At 40.6% G+C, this 18,738-nt stretch overlaps 1 protein-coding gene across 6 annotated transcripts in view; it reads left to right on the forward strand.

The window, feature by feature from the left end:
- Positions 1-18,738, forward strand: part of GRID1 (glutamate ionotropic receptor delta type subunit 1) — an 845,542-nt gene that overhangs the window by 766,657 nt on the left and 60,147 nt on the right. For all 6 annotated transcript variants that reach the window (XM_050958562.1, XM_050958557.1, XM_050958559.1 and 3 more), the window contains exon 12: positions 2,128-2,266. In XM_050958562.1, the coding sequence (XP_050814519.1) occupies positions 2,128-2,266 (139 nt within the window). The remainder of the gene's footprint in view (positions 1-2,127; positions 2,267-18,738) is intronic.

The raw sequence follows: 18,738 nt of genomic DNA on the forward strand, positions 1-18,738 counted from the left end.
CTACCCCAGCCCTGAGCCCCCCAAAACCAGGAGCCCCCTTCTGCACCCCAAAGCCTTCATCTCTGGCCCTACCCCTCACCCCCACACCCCAATCCTCTGCCCCAACCCTGAGCCCCTCCCACACCCCAAAACCCTCATCATCAGCTTCATTGGGAAATGAGCATCAACAATTCTGGGTCACCAGAAAAAAAGTTTGAGAACCACTGGTCTAGATGGACCACTGATCTGATCCAGAGTGGCCTTTCTTATGTTTCTTACCATAAGCAGACACCAGAGAGACTAGCAAAAATCAGTTGTTTAACAGTTTTGTCTTTAACTAAAGGTCAAGCATCATTGCGCTGGAAACATCATAGAGAAATCTATTGTAGTGTAACTGATGCCACAATCTCATATTATTTAATTCAGCATAAGTAGCTTACAGAAGTTTGAACAATTGTCCTCAGTTTAAAAATTATATTACCCCCTCACACACAATATACGTCTACTTTGATATACTCTTTATATTTAACCTTTATGTTATACATCTGATGAAGTGGGTATTCACCCTCGAAAGCTTATGCTCCAATAGGTCCAAAAGGTACCACAGGACTCTGTCACTTTTTACAGATCCAGACTAACACGGCTACTCCCCTATATGTTTAGATAGTGATATTGCATTATTGTTATTATTTATTATTAATTTGCCTGTATTTATGGAAGTCATTCTGTTAATTAGATCCTGACAATTCTGGGTAAGGCCCTGTGTGAATTTTCTTGAGAGCATTATTTTATGACTATGTGAGGGGTAATTAGGGTGAGGGGGTGTCATAAACAGATAAGTAAGAGTTAATAGAACAGGAGTACTTCATATCTCTTTTGCCTGTAAAGGGTTAACAAGATCAGTGAGCCAGGCTGTCACCTGACCAGAGGACCAATCAGGGGACAGGATACTTTCAAATCTTGAGGGAGGGAAGTTTTTGTTGTGCTGTTAGATTTTGGTTGTTGTTCACTCTGGGGGCTCAAAGGGACCGGACGTGCAACCAGGTTTCTCTCCAATACATGCACTTATAAGTTTAAAATAGTGAGTACTGAATAGATAAGGCGAGCTAAGTTTATGTTTGTTTTCTTTATTTGCAAACGTGTATTTGGTTGGAAGGAGTTCAAGTTTGTATTTTACTGAAAGGATTTTAATTTGTACTTAAGCTGGGAGGGTATTCCCAGTGTCTATAGCTGAAAGACCCTGTACCTATTCCATCTTAAATTTACAAAGGTAATTTTTACCTTTTTTCTTTCTTTAATTAAAAGCTTTTCTTGTTTAAGAACGTGATTGTTTTTTTTTTATTATTCTGGTGAGGCCCCAGGGGACTGGGTCTGGATTCACCAGGGACTTGGTGGGGAGAAAGGAGGGAAGGGGGAGAGAGAGGTTAATTTTCTCTCTGTGTTAGGGTTACTTTCTCTCTCAGGGAGAGTCTGGGAGGGAGAGAGAGAAGGAAGAGGGGAGGTAAATTTTCCTCTCTGTTTAAAGATTCAGGGAGTTTGAATCACAGTGATCTTCCAGAGTAACCCAGGGAGGGGAAGCCTGGGAGAGGCAACGGTGAGGGAAAGGGTTTACTTTCCTTGTGTTAAGATCCAGAGGGTCTGGGCCTTGGGGGTCCCTGGGCAAGGTTTTGGGGGGACCAGAGTGTACCAGGCACTGTAATTCCTGGTTGGTGGCAGCGCTACAGGTTGTAAGCTGGTAATTGAGCTTAGAGGAATTCATGCTGGTACCCCATCTTTTGGACGCTAAGTTTCAGAGTGGGGAATTACACCATGACAGGGGGTTGATGTAGAAATTTTACAAGATTTAATTCAAGCCAGTGATTTTAACACATTTTAGTGTGTTATTGTTGTTGCAGGTCAAAGCTCACCAGTACAATAGAGTATTCCATGGCTTTCTGGATGCTGAGCAGTTAGATAGTATGTAAAACATCAGACCTGCTTAAGATAGGTCTTTGAACACATTGATGGGGTGATCTGTAAATTCAAGTTTGAACAACAAGTAAAATTCACAGGGATCGTTCACAGCATAATTTTAGACATGGGACATGTACTGTAGGTGATCTTAAATGCAGGTTTCTGCAAAACCTCAATTTATCTGCTTATTTGTAGGTGGTGAATCTGCTATCAATTCTGTGGCTATGCGCATTGTGATGGGAAGTTGGTGGCTCTTTACCCTTATTGTGTGTTCATCCTATACAGCTAATTTAGCAGCATTTCTCACAGTATCAAGGATGGATAATCCTATAAGGTAAGTGCCTTTCTTTACACATTGCTGGAAACCTCAATTTCATAGATATGCATCATCCCTTTGAATGCTCATTCTTGAGAGAAGGAGAATATTTGAGAGAATTTTCTCCTTATATTCAGTGTCTGCATTTCTCCCTTCCCTACTTCAATCTTTTCCCTACAAATGCGAAGCAGTTTTCACATTTATATAAGGAAGACCATGGCACTTAGACTTTAAGCGAAAACTTCTGCTGATTTGAAAGGCAAAGGCAAATACAAATCTCCCTAACTGAGAGAACTCGTTTTCTTATGCAGGTTTTCTTCCTCACTATTTAGATTACCTACATTTGTGAGTCTTAATATTTCTGGTTCTAAAGGAGGAAATCTGAAAGAATGGTATCAAATTTATATCTCTAAAACATTCTGTAACATATGGCCTCTAGTTTTGCATGTTCAATTTTATACGCACAGTCATTTGGGTATGCAATTTTGTGTATGTTGTCATCTGCAGTTTTATATAGTACTGCATGAAAATGATTATGCACACAAAATTCCATGTACAAAAAGATAGGCATGCTCTTAAAATCAAAAGACCAGATTTATTATGACTATTTGAAGAGTAAGATACTGCTAGAAAGGGACAAAGGGACAGAATCAGACTCTAAAGTAGTAGATGTAGTAAGGAAGTTGTTTTATTAAATATATATATTTTTCCATACAGACGTTGAGAGTTTCATTGTGCTAGATTGCAGACCCTTGTAACAAACTGCATTTGTTCTGCACCTTTGTCCTCCTTACGTTGCACTCATTCACATCTGAAGAGAGTATTTCCAAGCCTCTGGGCAGTTTTGGACAGCTGCCATTCAAAAAAAAAAAAAATCAGCTTGCCAGGAAAATGTTTCCTTCTCTCTTCTCAAATATGGACTAACTCCCCAAGTGCCTTGCACTTCATGCCAGTGTAATTTTGGGAAGTTAATCCATATTTAGGAGGAAAAAAGGAAGCATTTCCCTGGCAAGTTGATTTTTTTAAAAACTGCCCAGAGACTTGGAAATACTCTCCCTTGTACTCATTCACATCTGATGAAAGAGGACAAAGGTGTAGGATAAATGTAGTTTATTGCAAGGCCCTGTAATTTATCACAATGATATTGCCAACATGCATGTGGAGAAATGCACATTTAATAAAACAACATCCTTATTACAGCTGCCACCTTGTACACGTAAATGAAGTGCAAGGCAGGCAATTTATTTGTCATCAATCTTTCCCCAGTGACAGGTTTATGGTCTGATATCCTGTGGCCCATCAGTGAAATGAAAGCTTTATTCCACTGGAAATGGAAGATTCCCAGTAGAATGACAGGACACAGGATCTTCTTCTAACCATGGAAGATGCTGATGTAATGGATTCTTGTGCTACAAATAGACACACTTACTATATATATCTCCCACATACAGGGGGAGGTAGGACTAGAATCCTTGTCCTAACATAGACACCTCTACTCCGTAAACTAAAGGAGAACTCCCACAACTGGCTGGAGTAATACCCACTTTTCCCTCTCTGCAGTCCAGCCACTAAATGACAGTTGACTTAATCTCTCATGAGTAATACTGTCATCCCAAACTCATGTTAATAAAACCTTTGTACCACAACTTGTCATTTTATATATACATCATATAAGTGTGTGTCTGAGTATGATGTTGCAAACAGAGAATGCTCCTTTAGGAAATGCTTCATGGGCACAGCAGGTGTAAAAAGATTTTGTCCATGGTAGACAATGAGTGCTGCAAATTGCCACAATGTTCAGTTCTGACTTTGGTAACTAATTGTAATATGGGTTTGAGGTGGCAGCACAATGTGCAAATCAGTATTACAACTCAAGTCAGGAACAATGAGCTGTAGAGCTTGAAAAATGACCTACTCAGCTACTTCTGAATGTTACAGTTTCTTGTAGGTAGAAGGAGTTGGCTGTGCAATCTATCAGGTGCTTCCTAAAACTCCTCTGATTTCAGTGGAAGACAAGAGCACAATAGATGCAGTAAAGAAACTTCAGTAGAGAGGTAAAATCAACAGCAGATTTTCTGTGTTGATAGTAGAGGTCATTAAGGCTGAAGTATTCAAAACCTCTCATGGGATCTGGACACCTAATTTCTATTGAAATTAATCAGAATTGGGCATCCAAATCCACTAAGCGTTTTGGAAAATCTTTACCTAAATCTATAGAATGATAGTTCAGTTACAGGGCCCATTAGACTTTGTCTTGTGACTTCAGAAAGCAATCAACCTTTTACCTTTAGTTATGACACAGATGCATTTCCACAATGGCCAGTGAAATGTAATTATGGCCAACTGTCAACAAAATGGCAACTGCCAGTTCCCAGAAATGGATTCCTTGTGGTCAGTGATGATACACAAGACAGAAATCAACCTGGTATCTGAAAACAAAGCTGTATTGAGCTTGCGGGGCTAGCTGCTACAAAAAAACCTTGTTTTGACTGTTGCTACAAGCATGTTTCAGACCTTAACTCCTTCATCTAAAAAGGAGCATCTCAAAATGGCCAGTTCCTTCCATCTGGTCTGAATAGTGAGGCTGAGATCAGGGAACAACAATAATTGGTTTCCCTCATGCTGTGCATATCTAATAGAGCAGGTCACTCTCAGAACTCTGTGGCATGCCCTGATGCTGGAAAGAGTAATTAATGTTGGACCTTCAACTTGCTTGTTGTTTGGAGTTTTGCCCTTTCTTATTCTCCATTGACTTATTTCACAGACATTGATCAAGTGAGTCTTCCCTCCCATTTTACTCCAAAACTGAATGAAGGATAACAGACAATGGAAGCTTCTAACTTTGGGACAGGGAATGGTGCGTCAAAATGTCCTATTAAGAAAAGCAGATATGACCTTGGGAATTCAACACTGGTAGTCTTTAAGGCGACATACACAGAGTCCTAAATTCATAGCTTAGCAAGAAAAAATTCCTGCTTATTCAAATATTATGTTAAATTAAAAATATGGTATTTGTGAAGTTGACATTACACATTTATTTAGTGACTAATAGAAAGACGTTAGACCAAATTCTCAGCCCTTCTGTCACAGAGTGCCGCCATCGCTGCCTGGTGACCTTCATTGCCTGGCCAGTTCAGATGGTTTCACAGTCACAAGCACACACTGGGCTGTTTATTTTTCACCCAGGTTTGTATTTACTCCCCTCTTACATAGTAATTCTGGGCAACACAGGCTTATAGAAAACGTAGGCTTCTTGCAGTCCTTACCCCGAGCTTCCTTCTGAGCTGCCCCATGATTCCTGTTTCCTCTCCTTATATTCACCCTAATTACCTTGTTGGCCCCAGTAATTGTCACCCAGATGCTCACAATCCCCCAACAGAAAGTATATAATTGCCCCCAGTTGGGCCTGTGGCTTTCCTTGGGTTGCAGCAATATCAGTGATCTGGGTATATCAGCTGGGAATATCAGCTACTTTCTATAGCTGTTTTGCACCACTTTGGAGGTAGAAAGCTGGCAGATCCTGTCCTTTGAGGATTCTGGTTGTACAAGGGAAAATCCATTGGTGGCGTAGAACCCTGCAGCAGCTTCTGCTTCACCCCTCCAAACCCTAGTGAATGAGACTTTCCTGGAAGGTGGGGGGAAGGTGGTGAGGCCAGCGTGGCCTATTCCTTGACAGTCCCCAGTTGCTAGGCGAGTACCTTATGACTATGAGTAGTTAAGCACAATTTACAGCAGCCTGAAGGCTGCTCTAACTTATACTAGGGGCCAGACAGCTTAAACACTGAGGAATGTAAAAGTGGTTGAAAGCCACTGTTGTCCCTACCTGATTTTTAACTCTGCCAAGAATCTGTTTTTTTAAGATTTGTTTTTGGTTTTTATTGAAAGCTTCTAATATCACATTAATGCAACTTTCCCTGAAAACAATAATAAGAGTACTCAATAGACTGGCTGCCCTTTCATCTTCAATATGTTGGAGATGATTCCATGCCTTAGCCAGTTAGGCAGAAATTTCTTGTAAAAACTAATTCATCACCAGCTACAGAGTGAGAGATTTCCCTGAGGCTGAAACTTCATCTCTGCCATGTGTTTCTTCTGCTGCATCAGACCCTAGTTTGCAAGTTCCCAGACAGACATGCCAAACCTGCAAAAGTAACACAGAAATTGGGCTTGTTTTCGGTTTAACTGGCTTGTGAGTTGCTTATTGGCTAGTTTTTGGCTTGTAGCTTCTTGCTTGTTTGGCTTGTAGCTTGTTGCTTCTTTTTTTAATCGTCTCCCAGCAAGCAGGGGCAAGGAGGGGGGGAGAGTCAGGGGTGCACAGAGGGCCACCACAGTCCCAGACTGCATACCAGGGGGATCTAGTCACATACAATGTTGGGGTTCTTAGGGATCAGCTTGTTTTGGCCTTGTTTTGAAATGGGATTAGCTTGATTTTGGCGTATTGTGAAAGTCGAGGTGCTTATTTACCATGTGAAAGTTGGCAGCTGTGTTCCCAGATCTTACTACTACTTGGTTTCAGCAAAGTAATGTATAATGCAAGTAACTTTTGTCTCCCTTCTAAACTAGGCATTGGAACTTTTCCAGATACAGCCTTTCCTAGAAGAGAAATATATACTTGAATTTCATTTTTCCCCTCCCATAGTGAGATTTGAGGCACCATAAATAATAGCTGACAATTTTCCCACCAGCTGAGAACTATCAAATCCTCCTGCATTTACTTTTCGTGTTAGGAAACTGAACCCCCACAATCTGGATAAATATATACTGTTATCTCTCTCTCCATAGAAGAGTCTTTTGGTGTGGAGAGAAGAAACTAGTATTATGGTGCAGCAGTAGTTGCGACATAGTTAAGTTCATTACAAGCCTGATTTTGCTCCGTAACTCCCTCTAGAATACCAGCTTCAAATTTGGCATGTGTTATCTGTGACTAGCAGAGAGCTGAAGTATGGAAGAAAATAAACAGATGTCAATCATTCTACTAATACTCGTTGTTCTCCACACGCTGGCTACAAAATGGTGTGTGTTAGAAAGATCTCAGTGAGTCATTGTGCACCAGAGCAAAGTCAAGCTCTTGGAAAGCAAATTCATTAAATTAAAATGTCAGATTAGGAACTGCAGAATGGCAGCAGGCTTTTAAAGATCATGGCACTGATGAGCTTTCAAGATTTGCCAGACCCTTGTTTGATCTCCAGTGCCCCCCTAAAGTTCACAGAAAGGGAAATTAGCCAAATTAGGAGCAGCAGTGCTGGGGACAGAAAGCAGTCCCACAACCCAGACAGTGCAGCATCTGAGAGGAGGCTGGAGAAGGTGGGTCAAAGACTCTGTTAGCTCCAGAAGAAAAGGGGCTCTGCCCTAACCAAATCTATGAATCCTCTAGGAGAGGCATCTTCTCTAAAGCACATGACTCCCCTTGTGTGGACCTCCTAAGATTCTCAGGAGTTCCCACACGTTGCAGCATTTCCAGCATTCTGGATGTTGAGTGGAGCCTTCTACGCATCCTACCTCCCCTACTTCTGCTGCCTTCATCTGACACTTCCACAGTCTCCTCACAGATAAGGTTTATAGTGGAGGTTGTTGGAAGACTGAAGTACAGGTGGAAGTCTATCATTTCCTGTGCTGTATTGTAATTTGTATGTCTATTCATTCTTCCCCTTCCAGAGAAGTTCTGTAGTTGAAATGGATTGAGGAGTCAGTGTTGAGATCCAGATTAAATTTAGACAAACATTTGGATTAGAGGCCAAATAAGGACAGTGATTTGGATATGGCTATGCCAAAATTCATCAGCTGGACTCTTGATCCTTTGGCTATCCTGCTAGATCTTTTGATTTTATATGTTGTTTTTCCTCAACTAGAATGGTGGGACTCTAACAAGAACAACAGTTCTGATATGTCAGTCAATATTCAAAGGGTTGGTTTGAATCTTGGGGTTTGGAACCTCTCATCTCTCTGTTTCTTTGAAGTTCTGCTTTTCTCTTTAAAATAGCCTACTCATTTGCAATCTCAGAAGCAGAACTGCTGTATTCATTTTATATGATCTTTCATTGCTCTGCCCACCCGCCTAATCATTGTCCCATTCACTGTTTTATTTATATTTGGTTTCTTTATACTTCAAGAATCATTCCACTCAGTAACCTCACTTCTATATGTTTTTCTTTTTTTCTGTTATACTTTTTTTTCTGTCTGGCTGCTACAGGAGGAGAGAATGCAGGATGCAGTAGTAAAAGAATTTTTTCCAGTAGAACATTTTATTGTTCCATTGGTCTACTGTATAGTGCCCTGAATGAACCAATAGAAAAGGTTATTAAGAAAGCACAATAAAGATTACTATGACAGTTAAGACAGAACAGGTCTTTAAGTTGCAAACATTTCCTAACTGTAAAGATTACCATCATCTATCATTTTTAAGGACCAAGCCAAGAATAAGAAGAAAGACTAACTGTGTCCTCCATTATTGAAATCCATTCTGGTCTAGGAACAACCAAATGCAAAGCAAATTTACACCTATACTTGAATTTTTATGTTTCACCATTGCAGGACATGGGAGGCACCAGAAGGACTGTTTGGCCTGGGCCTCAAGCTCAAAGGGGGCCTCAAATTTAGACACTTGATAATTTTTTGGCATTTGATAATTTCACAACTTGTTTTTTGGTGCCTTATTTTATCATCACGTGTCATCATTTTTAATTTTTATTATGGCTAGGGACCTCAAAAGCTTGAAGTGGCCCAGGCCTCTCTGGACCTCTGAGATGGCCTAATGGGAGTCTATTCTTTATCTACTATACCAGTCTAGCTAGATACTTATATGGCCTCAATCCGTGTAGTAGCTGAGTGTCTTTTCCGTATATAGTGTTTGCCTATTGACTGTATTTGCTCTTCTTTTGTACAGTCAAATCTTGTCCCATCCACTGGATATATCCTTCCTTAGAAGATATTCAGAATCTCAAAGTAGGATGCCAGATAGAACCTGGGACAAAGCTATTTTCATGGAACTGAACTGATCCACTCAGTAGAACTGATCCACTCAGAGAAAAATATAATTAAAGTAAAATACATTTTATATTTATACCATTTCTCTCTGCTATCTACAGTTATTAGTATAAGAGAATAGTTCTTCCATGTGAAGGATCCATATTCTCTGGTTACCAAGCTATGCAGTGTACAATCTCATAAAGGGCTCCAAAGTAGCAGGGGTACAGGATTTCACTGACAAGCACAGCAGAATTCTGAGGTACACTTTGAAAAGTGCCCATAGTTAATCAGCATACAGTTAGCTAAAATGAGTTGCAACTCCGCCACGCCTCTTAAAATACTGACCCAGATCTGTAACTTGGAACTATCAGTGAAAGTCTGTTAGGAAAGCAGAGTTCAGCTTTCCTTCCTGAACAGCGATATTTGATTTGCTGTCACTTCAGTTAGAAAATATCAGTATTTCTTTCACATCTGACAGCAGGAGGGACATATCCCAATTATTTTCTGATACCATGTGCTCAGTGGTACCAAGATGAATACGGGAATCACAGTGTGCCATTATAGTACTATTTTGGTTTATATTTTTACCAGAAAGATGCAGGATTGATCCCATAATGCAAGGGAACCCTGTCCCTGCCATTACTCTAAATATCTGAAAATATAAGTATCTGCTCTTTTATTACTAGGACAACACTGGCCAATACCAGAGTGGTAAATAGTGACCAACATCATACTGCTATAGGTTTGCCTCTATTTCATATTTAAAGTGTTGAACTAAAGTTATGTAATGTAGCTGGAAGTTCAGTTCATATAACAACTCCAAAAGATGGTCTTCCAGAGCCTGGGTTTGATGGACTTCAGTGAAAAATGAGAACTCAAGGTAGTATATAACACTTTCTAGCTCTCTTACAATATTTGAAACTTCTGAGGAACTTTTAGAATTCACTGTAAAATATTCTGTTAGTATCTGTAGTTTCTGCTGTAATAAAAACACTCCTTTTCTTTATCTCCCCCCATTGTTCGTAACATCTATGCTTTGGTGGTTTTCATCGCTATGAAAGAATGTCCTATTATTTGGAGGCACCATTTGACACTATTACAAACAGTCCTACAAATTCTGTTTAACTGAATGTACAGGCAATTAGAACTTGGAGAAATGCTAATTATTAGCTGTGGTTTAATTTGTCTTAGTAACTGTGTAGTTCTCTCCATGAAAGGTCCACTGAGCTGTGACCTCAATTCTACCATGTACTGGTCTTCGGGAATGCTGTACCCAAGACAGGCTCTTTCAAAATTTTCCAAGAAGGCCTCGGTGTCATCACCTGCCTTGTAGGTGGGAAATTTCCTGTGCTGTGGAGCAATAATTGGCGCCGGGTTGTTAGGGTTGGCTGGCACATGCAGCCCAGCTTTTGCCAACTCCAGTTCATGTTTTCTCTGTTTTTCCTTCTCTTCATTCTCTTTTTGTTGTTTTTTCCATTTCTTTTTGGTGTTTTTTCCATTTCTCGGCGGTGGGCCGCCTCTTCTTCTGCTTGTTTCCTTCGGTAGGCCACCTCTTCTTCTTCTAGTTTTCTTTTGTGTGCTGCCTCTTTGATTTGTTCTTCTCTTTCTTTCATCTCCATCTGTCGCCTGTGTTCAGCTTCTTTGATTTGTTCTTCGGCCTCAATTTTTGCCTTAGAAGTCATGGTTCCTGTTTTCTTGTGTTGGGGTGCCCTCCGGTGTTTATCTTCTGAACTGCAGGTTCTCTGTTGCCTCCTGAAGTCTGCCTAGCAACAGTGCCTTTAGCTAATTTTCAATGTTAAGTAAACCTGAAAAACCACTTTATTTGCATTCATATAGTGCTGGTAATGACTCTCAATGGGAGTGCTATTGTGTGACAAAAGACCCCCAACAGTCTCTTAATGGCTTCTCGCTTAACATGCAAGCCACAAACTGCCAGAGAGTGCAGAAAAAAAAATTCTCTCTGGTTCCCTTTTAAAACCAACTGTTTCTCTCTGCTAAAAAGCCCTTAGCAGAGAAGAGAAAAATATAATATTCCTACTGGCTTCTGGATTCTGTCTATATCCCACCTGCTGCCACTCATGTCATAACCTTAGTCCCAGATTTGGACCTTAGCGTCCAAAATATGGGGGTTAGCATGAAAACCTTCAAGCTTAGTTACCAGCTTGGACCTGGTACTTGCTGCCACCACCCAAAAAATTAGAGTGTTTTGGGGCACTCTGGTCCCCCTGAAAAACCTTCCCTGGGGACCCCAAGACCCAAATCCCTTGAGTCTCACAACAAAGGGAAATAATCCTTTTTCCCTTCCCCCCTCCAGGTGCTCCTGGAGAGATACACAGACACAAGCTCTGTGAATCCAAACAGAGTGAATCTCCCTCTCTGTTCCCAATCCTGGAAACAAAAAGTACTTTCCTATTCCCCCAGAGGGAATGCAAAATCAGGCTAGCAAATCCAACACACACAGATCTCCCCCCCTGATTTCTTCCTCCCACCAATTCCCTGGTGAGTACAGACTCAATTTTCCTGAAGTAAAGAAAAACTCCAACAGGTCTTAAAAGAAAGCTTTATATAAAAAGAAAGAAAAATACATACAAATGGTCTCTCTGTATTAAGATGATACAATACAGGGTCGATTGCTTAAAAGAATATTGAATAAACAGCCTTATTCAAAAGAATACAAATCAAAGCACTCCAGCACTTATATTCATGCAAATACTAAAGAAAAGAAACCATATAACTTACTATCTGATCTCTTTGTCCTTACACTTAGAAACAGAAGACTAGAAAGTAGAAACTACTTCTCCAAAGCTCAGAGAAAGCAGGCAGACAGACAAAAGACTCAGACACAAACTTCCCTCCACCCAAAGTTGAAAAAATCCGGTTTCCTGATTGGTCCTCTGGTCAGGTGCTTCAGGTGAAAGAGACATTAACCCTTAGCTATCTGTTTATGACAAGGATTTCTTAGGTGCATCTGCTGTCAATATGATATAACCACACAAGAAAACAAAAACATTTTGTAGTGGCAAAAATTAAAAGTGGAACCACTTTACTTTGCATTTTTGTGCATTAAATCTGTTAACAATAAACAAACTGTATGCCCAGAATTGTGGATCCACCCAGAAAAGGTGAAGATATGAAATACATTACCCACCTAGAAAGTGAAATGTCTTTACACAATTATCCTTTCCAACTGTAACTCCTGTAGAACTGAAATCTCTTTTATTCTCCTTTCTCCAGGGCTGGCTCTACTATTTTTGCCACCCCAAGCAGCACGCCAGATTGCCACCATGGACAGCGGGGGCAGTCCATGTGCCATTAGGGCGGCATGCACGTTTCCGCGGCAGCGGCAATTCGGAGGCAGCTTCTGCCTTCAGCTGGAAGACGGAAGCTGCACCGACATGGACAGCTGAACATAGAAGCTGCCACCGAATTTTCACTGCTGTGGAAATGCGCATGCTGCCCTAACGGCACATGGACTGCCCCCGCCGTCCACAGCGGCAATTTGTCATGCTGCTTGGGGCAAAAACACACAGACTGCTGCCCCCAGCAGATTGCACCCAAGCACCTGCTTGGAATGCTGGTGCCTGGAGCCTGCCCTGCCTTTCTCAAACTAACATTTCTATTAATTTCCCTTAGAAACTCTTTTTGTCTTTTCTATCTCAATGATCTGACATAGCACCGTCACAGTCTTTACCAGGTTTCTATCAGTATAAGAATGACTAGCTACTTGAAGAGGAACAGGAGGTTTGGGATTGGAAGCAGGGTTTATTTGTTTTTCTCAAGCTAATCAATCATTGTTTCCTTCATTTTCCACCAGAAATTTTCAGTGTTCTTTTACATTGCAGCATGGATCATGGTTAACTTTTTACTCAATGAGGCTTTTAAAATCTTATATCCTCTTAAGTAGAGTTGGAATTATTTGTGTTACTCCTGATGGTGTCAAATATAAAACAGACTGTCTTTAATGGATCAAATTTTAAAGGATTTTTGTGAGACAGAAATTGGTATTCTTAATAATTAACATGCTACGGAAAATGTTCATCGCTTTATTTATTTTCTGGGTGGGGTAGGGGGAGAGAGGTTATTTATTCATTTACCTACAGAATCCTTTCCTGCGCTGGCATCTTTAATGAGTTATTACCAGGGCCGGCGCAACCCTTAGGCAACCTAGGTGGTCACTTAGGGCACTAACATTTGGGGGCAGCGGCCGCCCTGGTCGTCGGCAGTATTTCAGGGGCGGGACTGTCCGCCGCCTCTGTCGGGGGCGCCTTTTGGGGAGCGGGACCTTCCACTGCCTAGGGCTCCAAAAAAGCTGGCAGTGCTCCTGGTTATTACTCTCATGTCACAAATGATTTTCTAATATGGAGGACAGCTTTCCTTGAAGGAACAATCTCTTAACAATGGGAAGCTGGTATATGTTATCGTCATTTCCTGCAGTCATCAGCTTTGCTGAATAAAACCTCTTTTTCTCTGTGTGTGCACCTCCTTCAGCTGTTCGGTAGAGGAGAGTTTCCAGTCTCTTTGTGCAGGAGAAGATTAATAGTCTCCTAGAGAAGCCATTTTGGTACAGTTGCGAAACCTACTTTAATAAACTCATGCAGTTAGGGGGATTTGCATCCCCCCCAAATATTGGAGTCAGTCTAGGAAAATAAATCACTGACTTATTTTCATTGATTTATAGCTATGCATATCCATCTAATGAAAAATAGAGAACAACAATTCAAATAGCGAAAAATACTGTTTCCTAGCTAAGGAAATGATGATATTTTCAAGCTAAGAAATGTGATTAGTCTGGCCTAATAAGACTGGTTATCATCAACACATGGAGCAGCCTGTTAATTTTGCTACAAAGCTTTCAGTGATAGCAAATCAGGCCCACAAATAGTGAGACTGGTGTTCAAACAGAGAGAGAGGGAGAGCGATAATAATGGCTCATTGTACATGAGGGGCAACCCCTCTGGCAGACACCAAGGCCAAAGTAAGCTTCAAAAGGATCCCTCTCCAGTTCTCCTTGGCCGTGAGATTAGTGGTACTGGTGCAGGTGATGCCCCAATTTACTCTGCAGCAAGTAAATCGTAAATTCACGGGATTCCGCAGTGCTCCAAGTGCAGCTAGTTTTAGATTACATGTCAGTTTCAGTGAACTCACACACAACAAAGTTGAGTGATGCCATAGTCCAGTAGTCGCGTTGATTTTGATGGAACTACTCATGGTATAATAGTTGTATACTGTACTATTCAGCATTAGTAGGAGTATCACAATCTAGAAACAAGCTAACAGGTGTTCTCATTCTTGACACTATTTAATTATTATTATTATTATTATTATTATTATCTATATTACCATGGTATCTAGGAAACCTAGTCATGGTCCAGGGCCCCATTGTGCTAGGAGCTGTATAAATAGAGAACAAAAAGATCATCCCTTCCCCAAAGAGCTTACAATCTGAACAAAAAGCAATTATTTGTCATTACAAAATCATACTGCAGCAACTTCATAAAGTATCAGACGCTTCTGATATCAGAAGAGAAGAATGAACATGTTGTTTTCTTGATCTTAGTTATTAATCTCCATAATGATTTTAGCTTTCCAAATGTGAGTGATAGAAGAAATCAGTATGGTGAACTGTTTAAAAACATATCTACATTAGTAATAGAGGTAGTTTGTTATTTTCATTATAAGTGAAAGCATGTGTCATTCGCCAGATGTGTTCCGTTCAGACAATATGATTTTCATGCCAACTTTATGATATGTTTGATTTAGGTAAAGTGACTGAAACCTGCTGCTGGGACTGAGTAGTAGCTAAACACCAGCTGCAGTTTTTACTTTAATTAATATTGCAAGAAGTGTAGAATACCTTGCTTTAATTTACACATTAGCCCTTTGGGATGCTTAAATAAAAGGCATGATGGCCTAGTGCAATGTTTTTAAACCTGTGGTCTGCAGGCCCCTGGAGGTCTACATACCGTGTCTCAGGGGTCAGTGAAAGGTTGTTCTTACCATAGAACAATGGTTTTCAACCTGTGGTCCACAGACCCCTGGGGATCCATAGACTGTCTAAGATTTCCAAAGGGGTCTGTACCTCCATCTGAAAATTTTTAGGGGTCCACAAATTAAAAAAAGGTTGAAAACCATTGCCATAGTGGATGTGGGGTTGGAGTTTTTTTTAATAATCCCATGGGAACTTTAAAAATCTGCCCTTTGTTTTTCAGAAAAAAACTGCAGCCAGCTTTGTCTATTGTAGATCCTAAATTTTCTATATTTCATTTCCTTCTCAAATGATAAATGAAGGGTGGATCTTGGGCTAGGTTCAGATCTAGAGCTCAACAATGTCAGATTTTGGGGGCTGACAGCAGCTGTCCTTTGGATCTGCCCTTCAAATGCTCATGACCCCTTTCAGAGCCTTGGATCCATGAGCTTCAAGACATGCCCTTGGGTGAAAATTATCAATTGATTAGTACTGAAAGCCTGTCCACTTATTTAGAAGCATAAATATAGATTTAGAAGTCTAACTTTAGGCTACTGTTTTTGAAAGTCTTAGCCTTGATCTGCCACTGCCCCCTGCTCTTTTTATGATATCAATACAGCATCAAAATAGGGCTTTTAAAAAATGCTTACCACAGTGTGGCCCTAATCTCACGTGGGGCTTCTACGTGACACTGTAATATAAATAACAAGTGCAAATACCAATAGTAAGCAATTGTCACTGGGTAGAAGAAGAGAAGGAAAAATGACCTTGTAATTAAAGTGTCTTTCTACTTTGAAAAATAAGCATTTGGAAGTGGCGTCTTTTGCAACTGAGCTATTCTGTGTATATTCAGCATCAGATGAGATTACTTCAGTGACAAAAATTCTATTACTCTGACTTGGTTTACTCTGCAGAGGCAGAAGATCTGAGAGTGGGAGAGCTGGATTACAGTCCTCCTTGTGCAGTATCAGCAGAAAGGTTCTGAGCACTCTGGCCCTGATCGCTGCAGAACTCTTAAGTACATGCTTAACTTTCAGCTTGAGTGATCTCTTTGACTCTAATGGGACTGCTTATTGCCTAAAGTTAAGTGCAAGTTTACGAGCTATGCTGGGTCAGAACCAGGATGCTCAGCCCCTAGCAAGGTGGAGTTCTAAATTCCATTTAGAAGGCTGATCAGATATACCTGTGGAAACCACTGGCACTGGTTGGGGATTAGAGTGCATAATTTGAAGATGATTGGGATCGACTGGTGTAATTGAGGACCTGATTTGGTCTACAGAAGTTATTCCTGGTGATGATGGATAAGACCCCAGTTTGACTCAGATCCAAATGTGAGTTTGGAGGGGTGGGAATTATGCTTTCTTTTCCTTGTAAACAGGGCACATTTATTTGTTTAGGAAATAACTACTCCCTAAGTATGGTTTTCCAACCTTGTGCACTCACCTTATAGGAGTTTTGTCTATGCTATATTTCCCTCCTTTGCTTATGGATATCACTTCCACATGTGTGGTATATATCCCTGCCTATATGTTTGTGAGTCTGGGTGTGGAAATGCACTATGATGACTCTTCTTCTAGTTTACAAATAGAGAGTCACACAAACAAAGTAATCACTTTTTTAGCAATTCATTGTCCATATGCATGCTGAAAAACCTTGGGTTTAGAGCTGGCCAGGAAAGAGAATTTCAGTTAAGTGCAAAATTGTGAGGTTTTGGAATTTTTTTCCATCCCAAATCATGATGAAAAGCCAAAAAACACTTCAAAGAACAGAAATTCCCCAGTATTTTATTTTGGAAACACTGCAGCTTTCTAGCAGTGGGAACGTTTTGGTATTTCCAAAATGAAGTGTGTTCTCTGGGCTCTCAGGCTCCCCAGTAGCCCACCAGCTGAGCAGCTGAAGAGCCAGGTGGCCCAGGTGCCTGAGGAGCTGGTCAGCCCAGGGATACCTAACTTCCTGGTAGCCAACAGACAAAAAGGCTGGCAGCTGTAGCTCAGGGGTCCCAGTTCCACTAAATCAGCATTTGCTGATAGAACACGGTTCTGCTGGGAAATCTTTAACCAGTTCTACTTTTGTTATTCAATTACAATGAAACATCTCCCCAAAACTTTCTTCAGTGCATGGGGGCTGAGGGGTGGGAATCACATTTATAAAAAAGCATGTGTTGGGAGATGTTTATTCAGTTGTATTTGAAGTGATGTTAATTTTCCTTGTGCCATTTGGATAGCTGTAGTTCAGAATCGGTGCCACAATGGCACAACACTACTTGGATGCAACTTCCTGTACTTACTGTTCTCTCTTTGGGCTTTCTCTGTCAAGACTTCTGCCAGATATTTGTACCAGCTGGTTATACAGAGCTACATGAAATGTTGGTAGCTCTAACCCAAAAGAAACTTGCCTGGTTCAAGATTCTCATACAACATTTGAACAAGCTGTGTTTCATTTGAACTTTTTTCCTCCCAGTATGTGAGGTTTTGGTAGTAACTGAGCAAAACATTTGGCTTCCTATCTGGAGAGGGGAGACTCTTCAAAGGATAAATTTTAATGGCTTTGGCCCTGATTTTCCAATATGTTGAGTTCTGCCCCTGTGCCAAGTACCACTGACTTGTGGATGCAGTAATCCAGCCATGCACAGAAAATGCAGGATTAGACCATTCGTTGGGATGTGAACTGGGGTTACTATAGAAGATCCCATGGGTTTCTGTCTGGCAGAGTCAACCTTATCTAAACTGTAAGCTTTCTTCTAGATAGTAATATCTTTGGGCAGGGACTGTCATTTATTATCTGTCTTGACACCACCTACCATAGTGGGGACCAACACGACTGTGGCCTTGAGATACCATCACAATATAAATGTTAAAAGATAAAATAAAGTAATTGTAATAAAGAGCACTAACGGTACCATAATGGCTTGGGTCTCAAGGAGCAAGCCCATGCTTAGGAAAGCTCTAATTCATGTATTCAAAAAACAACCCTGCAGATATTATAGGTTTTTAAATAAATGTTTGCCCACAGAATCACCCCGAGTTCAATCCCGCTCCCTTTTGATTTAATGGGAAGAAGATCAGGCCTTGTCTTTGTCTAAATTATGAGTAAGCACAAAAGGAAGGCTGTTTTTAGGAGGGATGGGGTGGGGGAGATCTCCCCTTTGGCAAAAATACCACAATTAGTAATTTCATCTGTGAGGGGAAAGTGATATTTCATTTGACTGTGCAGGACAGATTTCTGTGCCTGTCCGTTAAGGCTCATTCAAATACAGCAGCTGCCCAAAGCCAGAGAAAGTTTGTTGCTATGGCATGTACAGCTAGTATGTATTAATATTAAAGAATCAATAATAAATATTATAGGGTATTTATTCAGCTTAGCATTTAGTTAATCATTTTGTTTCAGCTTTTTGTTTGCGTAGTTAGTATGTTTTCTTGTTAATTTAGACCCTGATCCTTCAATAATCTCTGCAAAGGCAGAGCCCCATTGACTGCTGTGAGCCCATATGGTGTTCATGGCAGAACTGAGGCTTTTAATGGTATTTTTTGTTTGTATTTGTCTTGTTTTCTGTATTTTT

The sequence above is a fragment of the Gopherus flavomarginatus genome, chromosome 6, assembly GCF_025201925.1.
Source record: "Gopherus flavomarginatus isolate rGopFla2 chromosome 6, rGopFla2.mat.asm, whole genome shotgun sequence".
Taxonomy (NCBI): Eukaryota; Metazoa; Chordata; order Testudines; family Testudinidae; genus Gopherus; species Gopherus flavomarginatus.